A 9,170-nucleotide genomic window follows, 5' to 3' on the forward strand; every position below is an offset into this window, starting at 1 on the left:
ATTTGAATTCACAATTTTATATTTTGTGCATAATTACTAATTCTAGCTTTTTAATCAAATAAATCAATAATTAATTCTCGCATTTTATTTTGTAAATTCTAATGAATTGATGAAATTTGAATGGTTATCAAATCAAATTTAATTATTATTAATTTAAGTTAACCAGAAATCAAATTGGCCTAACCCAAATACCAAATACCAAAGAAAATAAAAACCTTTTTTTTTTTTACTTAATTTTGCATTGCATGATCGTTCGAAAACATTCAAGCGAATTAAAAGTGAGAGATGATCTACGAAAACATCCCACATATAATTTCAAGCTTGCATCTTCTTCGACTCCTAAATACTCCTATATTCTTGTGTATCAACCAACTGATCCACTTTCCTTATTTCATCCACTGCTACATCTTCTTCAATCTCATCATCATCCTCGTCGTCCTCATCGGTTTGGTTCACTACACGTTCTTTAATACCTTGTGCACCATCTCTAGCTGCTCTCCAAGCTCCATCCAGGGTCTTTTTAGCCGTATCCCCCACATTCTCCGCCATCCCCACTGCCTTCTTTATCCCATCTTTCGCCGTATCCGCCGCGAAGCTCGTCGCGTTACCTGGAGGCCGCCCTTCTCCGGTGACAAACGAAGGGTGTTTTGTCTCGTACATACTGTCTCTCGGTGCATCATCTGCCGATGACCCTTCCGCTTCAGCTACCGCATTACTTCCCTAAGAAAAAAAAAACATTTCCTTAAATTCATCAAAAAATGAAAATTATTGTTTAAAAGAAAAAACATAATTCATACTTCAGCACGTTCATAAGCAGAGGATAAGCAAGCCCTGGTGAGTCTTCTAGCAAATTGGATAGGAGGAGGACCCTGAGACAAGAACTTTGGGATGTTGAACAAAGCTCGCTTGGCCAAAAACGTTGCTTCCATTGTTAATATTTTTCACACACTTCACCCTCCTCTTTGGATTCCTAATTATACTCAAGTGTCAAAAAAGAAGAATGGGAAATTTGTCGTGTTAAAAGAGTGACACGTGGAAGAGTAGGACACGTTTTGGTCGTTTTGAAGAGAAGCTGGGGATGACTCATTTTTAGGGGGACTCGTCTTTTTTAAGGTTTTAGTAGCAGCGGTGATGCTGATCCATTAGGGTGGTGACTTGTATTTATTTAAGGGGACAGTGTAGATCATCAACTATAGGTCCATGATTGAGGCTTTAGGGTTTGATAGTTTCGTTATGGATTTATTGAGGCCCATGCCGTAACATAATCTTTGCCTTCTTTTAGGTTTAATTATAACTTTAATTCCTCTACTTCCAACTTTTAGAATTTATCAGAATTCCTTCAATTGTTCAACACTTGGTCTTCACTAATTTATTGGTATATTTGTTCAATTGCTTTACATATAATACATCTAACAATTTAACTTTAACACAGTTCCCTAATTGTCTAACTATTTTATTTTGTACAATAGCATATAGATAAACTAATATTTAATTTTCATAAAATAAAATAAAAATAAACTCCTAATTAGGGTTTTTTTTTAAAAATGTGTCAAATTTACTGAACTCTGTAGGTCATCACATTTTGAGTCATAAGAAACAACATTCATTTCTTCATAAGATTCATAATCAACTTTCTATATACACTTTTAATTTAGAAGAAAATAAATTTGAATCCCACTTAACATACATTGGATTTAATGGTAAAAAGAGTTTAACGTCTATTAAGCAATGCTTTAAAATTGATGTCCAATGTAACTTCACTTCAAATTTAGTTAAATTATATAATTTTGTTTAATAAAGTAGATCGAGTAGTAAGAAGTTTAATGTTTTTTAAGAAAAAAATTGAGTTGTAATGGCCTAATTTAAAGTTATCGGAAACAGTGGTTTCGTAACCACAAATCCGATTTAAAGAGAAATTTATTTCAATATTTTTGCATGAAAATTGATATGATAGGAAAATCGTATGAAAATATTGATAGAAAAATTTTACCTATTTACTGGTTAGTTAGAAAAAGAAATTATTGAAGAAATTGGATAAAAACAAGGTATCGGACCTCTATCTCGTAAAAACAAGTCGAAAATAATTTTATAAATATTTATGAAATGTTAGTAATGTCGTATTAAAATTTCGTTAGGAAATTTTAATGATTGGGTAGTCAATTAAATGAAAAGGACTAAATTGTAATAGGTGTAAAAGTTGCTAGAATGATTAAATAGCTTAAGAGTCTAATGAGAAAGGATTTAAAAGGAAATTAGACCCAAACGTTATTTGGGCTGGACGGCAAGGGTATGAAATCAGCAGAAAATTAATAAATTAAGGGTAAAATTGAAATATTGCAAAATTAACTAAATAAAGCTAGGACTAAATAGGAAATATCTAGATTTCTCTTCATTGCTCTTCAATTCCAGCAGCTAAAAACGCCATAGGAGGGTTCTATAAGCTGGTATTTCATAATTTTTGCACCAAGTGAGTTAATCCTTGCCTTTTTCTTGTAATTTTATGTTTCTAAGACTTTTACAACTAGGTCCTACTATTAAATTCATTAGTTTTGATTTCATGGATGAAATTGAAAGTCACCATGGTTTAGTGCTGTAAGTTTATGATGAAATAGAATGAAATTAAAGTTTTAATTTGTTTATGAGATGATTTTATTAGGTAATTTCAATAGAAATTGATTTTTAGGACCTAATTGTGAAAATGCTTGGAATTAAAGTCTATTGCTGAAATTATGATTCCTAAAGGTTGTAAACTAGTTTAAGGTGATAGAATAAAATATTAATTAAGAAAAATAAGCTCAATTGAGAGGCTAATTGAGTAGGGACGAAATTATCATTTATTAAAAACTTAGGGGAAAAATGGTAATAAACAGCTTGCACAAAAACAGTTTGGACAGCAGCAGTAGACTAACTTTGAAAAAATCACCATAAATTGTAGAAATCGAATTAGAAGATGAACAAAATATTGAATTAAAGCTTATTGAGTCTAGTTTCTCATAGAAGAAATAGAGTAAGCATTTGTAAATTTTGAGATATAATGAATTTTGTGAGACAATGTCAGAATGAATTCGGGTTCCCTGTTCTAACTTTGAAAAATCATAAAAAAATTGAAGAAAAACAATTAGGGGCTTAAATTTATGTCTAGAATCCTTAATGAGTCTATTTTTAATAGAAAAAACGAGAACATCATTTGAATTCTGTATGAAGAGATAATTAATTTTTAGTGAAGAAGGGTCAGAACTGTCGATAGCAGAACAGGGGTGACTTTAAAGAATAAACTGTACTGATTGGCTAAACCAAAAATTTTGAAAATTTTATGGTAAGAAGATATGTGAGTCTAGTTTCAGGGAAAATTATCGGATCCTAATTTAAAGTTCTGTAGCTCAAGATAAAAATAATTTAGTGACTATGACTCAAGTAGACAACTTTGAATGAACTATAAATAATAGTTGAATTATAGAGAATGTTGCATATGAACATGAAATGTATTAAATTGATAATTAAATTTATTTATTTAGATCCAGAAGATTCAAATACGAAGCTAGATCGAGGAAAGGAAAAAGTTCGGGATTAGTAGATTTTTTTGTTTACAAACAAGTATCAAGGTAAGTTCGTGTAACTTGAATTATATTCTTAAATGCTTAAAATGCATGTTTTTGATATGAATATGATTTGAATGTTCATTATATGGAAATTTATGAAACATTGATATATTTGATAAAATGGGAAGAAATTCCATTTGAATGAAAGGAAAATTCGATGGATCTCTGAAAAGGAATTGACAGTAAAAAGGATCTAGCCCGGACGGGTGATCCTATCCTGATATAGCCCTCCCGAAGAATATGTGTAAAATGGATTTAGCCCGGACGGGTAATCCGAATTAGGGTCTGAATTTAGCCTGGACTGGTAATTCAGATCCAAGGTCATTAGAGTAATTGTCGTTGCAGGGATTTAGCCTGGACTGGTAATCCCGGCAATACTCTATGAGTTTATATTGCAGGGGATTTAGCCTGGACTGGTAATCCCGCTGCAAGGTTGAGGTTCGCAGGAGTGTGCTCTCTGAAATGGAAATGTGCGCACATGAATATGAATTGACAGACCCGGAATTGTACACTAAAAGTGTACCTCTGAAAATCCATCGAAATTTCCAAGAAATTCAACGGGATAAATATGAAAAAATAACAAAGAAATGGAAATTATGATATTGATGAGCTCATCAATCATAGTATATATTATTGGTACATGGAAGTTATTGTACTAACTTGAATGTTGAGTTTGTGCATATTAGGGTAATAATGTAGTGAATGGATATATGAATGTTTATTGTATTGTATTGAAAATATTAGGTAAGTATAATTCTTGTTACATGAGCTTACTAAGCACAAAGTGCTTACCCCATTTCTTTTTTCCCTGTTTTGTAGTGTTAAGAGCTCGGAGGCCGGATTTGGTCGGAGACACATCACACTATCAACCTCAGGACTTCGGTATATAAAGAAACTTTATTGTGGAAATCAATGGCATGTATAAGCTAATAAAGTAAATGATTCTGTGAAATGAATGTAGAGTTAGCCATTGGTATGGTTAACAAGCCTGGTTTTGAGTATGTGATGACGTTATTTTATAAATATGCATGAAATTATCTTGAAAATATGTTGAATTGGATTGGTTGATGTGGATTGTTTTTGGTTTAAAATTTCAAGGAAGGTTAGATATCTGTAAAGGATTATATTGAGTTTTCCTAAAAAAAAATTAAAAAATTTAATTCGTAAACTCTGGTAATACCTCGTACCCTATTCCGGCAATGAATACGGGTAGGGGGTATGTAACACCCCTAACCCGAATTTGTCACTGGAATAGAGTTACGGAGCATTACCGGAGTTACCGATTCATTTATCAGATATTTTATTAATCCGATATCTTTTCTTTTCCACGTTCAAGTCTCGTATTCAAGTCATCCGGATCTTTATAAAGAAATTTGATCGTCGTTTTCATTTATTTCATGTTATAATACATTCAACTAATGCTCTAAACAAAATTATCATTTTACCCCTAAACTTTTAATTAATGACGATTTCATGCTCTTGCCGTCCAGCCCAAATAGACCTTGGGTCTATTTGCCTTTTAAACCCTCTTTCTTTTATCATTTAAGCTATTTAATCATTTCCCACAATTTTGCATTTGATACAATTTAGTCTTTTTTGTTCAATTAGCTATCAGTATTTTAAAATTTCTTGACGAAACTTTAATACTAACTATTAACACTCCATAAATATTTATAAAAATATTTATGGCTCGATTTAAAATTCTCGAGGTCTCGAAACCTCGTTTTTAATTCTAATTATTTAATATATATATATTTTGTACATTTCACTATTTCAAATTTTTCCTAACTTCACATTTAACTTATACTCACTAAATTAATAATATTTCCTACTCATTTGTCGGATTTAGTGATCTCGAATCACTATTCCGATTCCACTGAAAATTAGGCTGTTACAATAGGGTATTCAATTCACTTTCCAGTTTCCAATCAATACACATTTCAATTAATCACATATTCATATCAATTTCATCACATTCCCAATCAATAAAATTTTCAAATATAACATATATCCAAAATTCTATTTCCACATCAATCACATATATCCATACAAATTTAATTCAATATTGATACTTACCTTAAATTTTACTTACTATACACATAAATTTAAATATAACATTTATTCATACCTTTATGAGTTTCGACTCATCATAATCTACTTTTGCTTATATATTTGAGTATCGCTTTCAACATTATCATAATTAGCTCGACTGGGAAAGTATCTCTATCTTTAAGTAAAATAAATCTCATCAGAGCTGGAAGATATTAAATTATCTTATCACAAGTTATATAATGGCATGTATTTCTAGACTTCACATATGCTACGTTCGGTCCGAGAACCGACTAAACCTTAGCTCTGATACCAATAAATGTAACGCCCCTAACCCGAATCCTTCACTGGAATAGAGTTACGGAGCATTACCGGAGTTACCGATTCATTTATCAGATATTTCATTAATCCGATATCTTTTCTTTTCCACGTTCAAGTCTCGTATTCAAGTCATCCGGATCTTTATAAAGAAATTTGATCGTCGTTTTCATTTATTTCATGTTATAATACATTCAACTAATGCTCTAAACAAAATTATCATTTTACCCCTAAACTTTTAATTAATGACGATTTCATGCTCTTGCCGTCCAGCCCAAATAGACCTTGGGTCTATTTACCTTTTAAACCCTCTTTCTTTTATCATTTAAGCTATTTAATCATTTTTCACAATTTTACATTTGATACAATTTAGTCCTTTTTGTTCAATTAGCTATCAGTACTTTAAAATTTCTTGACGAAACTTTAATACTAACTTATTAACACTCCATAAATATTTATAAAAATATTTATGGCTCGATTTAAAATTCCCAAGGTCTCGATACCTCGTTTTCAATTCTAATTATTTTAATATATATATTTTTTGTACATTTCACTATTTCAAATTTTTTCCTAACTTCACATTTAACTTATACTCACTAAATTAATAATATTTCCTACTCATTTGTCGGATTTAGTGATCTCGAATCACTGTTCCGACACCACTGAAAATTAGGTTGTTACAGGGTATTACAAAGTTTAAATTTGTAGATAAAGAAAATAGCATTGAGAAAGATTTATCCTTCATTTCAAGGTTCCACTTGATTGGATTTTGAAATTAATCAAACCTAATATGATTATTGGAATTAGAGTTGTTCATGAGCTGGGTCACTTGATCTAGCTCGAAGGCCCGCTTTAAAAATAAGAGGGTTTGGGTAAAAATATAAGTTCAAAAAATGGGTTTAAGCAAAAATAAGGCCCATTTAGAAAATGAATCGAGCCTCAAATAAGGTCTTTTTTGCCCCGCCCCGCCCCGAATTTGCAATAAAAAACTATTGTTTTGCTGTTGTTTTGTTGTTGTTTTCCCACTTTTTGTCTTTGTTTTGCTACCATTTCACTATTATGTTATACTACTATTTTGTTGTTAATGTTTGGATATTGTATAACACTTGTTTTATTGTTAATTTTATTACTATTTTAGAGTTATTTGGTTGTTAAGTTGCACTTATCTTAGTATTATTTAAGTATAAAAACTTTTTTAAATTTATTTTCAATTTATTGAGAAGTATTTATTTTAATATTTTTCGTGTATTTGATGTATTATGTAACACCCCTTACCCGAGACCATGGCCGGAGTCGAGCATGAGGCGTTACTTGACTTAACTTAAAAGTTCGGGGCGTAAAAATTTACTTTCAAATTTAATTTCATCATTCATAATAAAGCTGTCCTCCTGTACAGCAGTCACTAAAATAATTATAATTCAAGCTACAAAACTCGAAATTTAGATCCGTAAATTTTCCATAAAACTAGACTCATATATCTATTCATCATAAATTTTTCAGAATTTTTTCTTTAGCCAATTAGTACAGTTTATTAGTTGAAGTCTCCCCTGTTTCACTAATCGACTATCCTAACCACTCATCACTAAAATTTAATTATCTCTTATTAAAGGCTTCATATGGTGATTAAACTTATTTCTACTGAAAATAGACTCATTAAGGAGTCTATACATATAAATTATAACTCAAAATTCCTTCTGTACAATTTTTAATGAATTTCTAAAGTCAGAACGGGGGACTTCAAAAACATTCTTGCCCTGTTTCACTAAAATTCAAATATCTAAAAGTATATAATTCTTTTGCTTACTCCACTTCTTTTATATGAAAGTAGACTCTTTCAGCTTTAATTTCATATCTCACTCAACTTCTAATTCTATTTCCACTATTTTTGGTGATTTTTAAAAGTTACATCAATGCTGCTGTCCAATAACTGCTCCATTGCAATTTTTTTAAAAAAAATTCAATATAACCCCTTTATAATTGTCTAACCTTCCCTGCAAATTTCAAATCACAACCAATTCCAGTATTTCATCTACTTCATTTAAATACTAATGAAGTTCAACCAATCAACCATTTCAAACTAAAAACATGTACATATTTCGATATCTAACGCAACCATAACATTCAAATTTACTTTTCACTTCAATTCCCTATACATGCCATATAAATCCAAAAAGTTGCTTAACATAAACTACCGGAGTATATCTGGATAGTGTGATTCTTGATGTAGATCCGATCCTCCGAATGTATAAATACGTTAATCTACAAAAACAATAAACACACACATGTAAGCTTATAGAAAAGCTTAGTAAGTTCATAGGCATAAAACATAAATCTTACCAAACACTTGTACACTTATACAATATACACCATTACTAAATTTACCTGTCAACCACAATCTTTGGTGAGTTCCTTGGTATAAACTCACTACTACTTATTCTTTTACCATAATTCCTTTGGGCCCATTTGTCACTTACCATCCTTGATCAAAATTAAGGAACGGTTACGGAAAATTGAGTACTTCACTTTCACTTTGACATATGACCTCTTATCACTTGTCCTTGATCAGATAAGTGTAGCTAGGCTACCACTTATCACTTTGCCACTTGATCAGATAAGTGTAGCTGAAGCTACCACTTATCACTTTATCACTTGATCAGATAAGTGTAGCCACTTATCACTTTGTCTCTTGATCAGATAAGTGTAACCACTTATCACTTTGTTTCTTGATCAGATAAGTGTAACCACTTATCACTTTGTTTCTTGATCAGATAAGTGTAGCCACTTATCACTTTGTTTCTTGATCAGAAGTACTCAAATCCGGTGTTCCACTTAATTTGATCATTTATTCGATTTTCACATTTGTATTTTATTCTCATTTCAACAATAAATACATTTCATCATACATTGTATAATTCATGAAATTAACATTTAATCATTAAATTTCAGCCATATGAACTTACCTGGATCGATTTGCAGAATTTGTAAAAGTTCAGGGACTAATCGGCTACTTTTTCTTTTCCTCGACTTGTTTCAGGTTCTCGATCTAAAATGCAAATTTATTCATTCATCAGCATTTAATTCAATTCTAATTCATTTCACAATTTATGCCCTTTAATTTTCGAAGTTACACTTTTACCCCAAACTTTACAGTTTTTACAATTTGATCCCTACTCAATTAACCCCTCAATTGATCTAATTTTTCTC

At 30.9% G+C, this 9,170-nt stretch overlaps 1 protein-coding gene across 1 annotated transcript; it reads right to left on the reverse strand.

Annotated features, from left to right (window-relative positions):
• Positions 1 to 197: 197 nt before the first annotated feature.
• Positions 198 to 958, reverse strand: LOC107917522 (uncharacterized). Its single transcript, XM_016846858.2, has 2 exons — positions 798 to 958; positions 198 to 720 (listed from the first exon to the last, which is right to left on the reverse strand). The coding sequence occupies exons 1-2, from the start codon at positions 927 to 929 to the stop codon at positions 340 to 342; spliced, it is 513 nt and encodes a 170-aa protein (XP_016702347.1). The 5' UTR covers positions 930 to 958; the 3' UTR covers positions 198 to 339.
• Between the last annotated feature and the right edge of the window lie 8,212 nt (positions 959 to 9,170).

The sequence above is a fragment of the Gossypium hirsutum genome, unplaced genomic scaffold, assembly GCF_007990345.1.
Source record: "Gossypium hirsutum isolate 1008001.06 unplaced genomic scaffold, Gossypium_hirsutum_v2.1 scaffold_820, whole genome shotgun sequence".
In the NCBI taxonomy this organism is placed as follows: Eukaryota; Viridiplantae; Streptophyta; class Magnoliopsida; order Malvales; family Malvaceae; genus Gossypium; species Gossypium hirsutum.

Bases quoted from the DNA above. Each gene is read 5' to 3' on its own strand.
- LOC107917522 (XM_016846858.2), bottom strand. From the start codon at position 929: ATGGAAGCAACGTTTTTGGCCAAGCGAGCTTTGTTCAACATCCCAAAG. The intron at 721-797 runs GTATGAATTATG...TTTTTTTCTTAG, and splicing joins CTGCTTATGAACGTGCTGAA to GGAAGTAATGCGGTAGCTGA.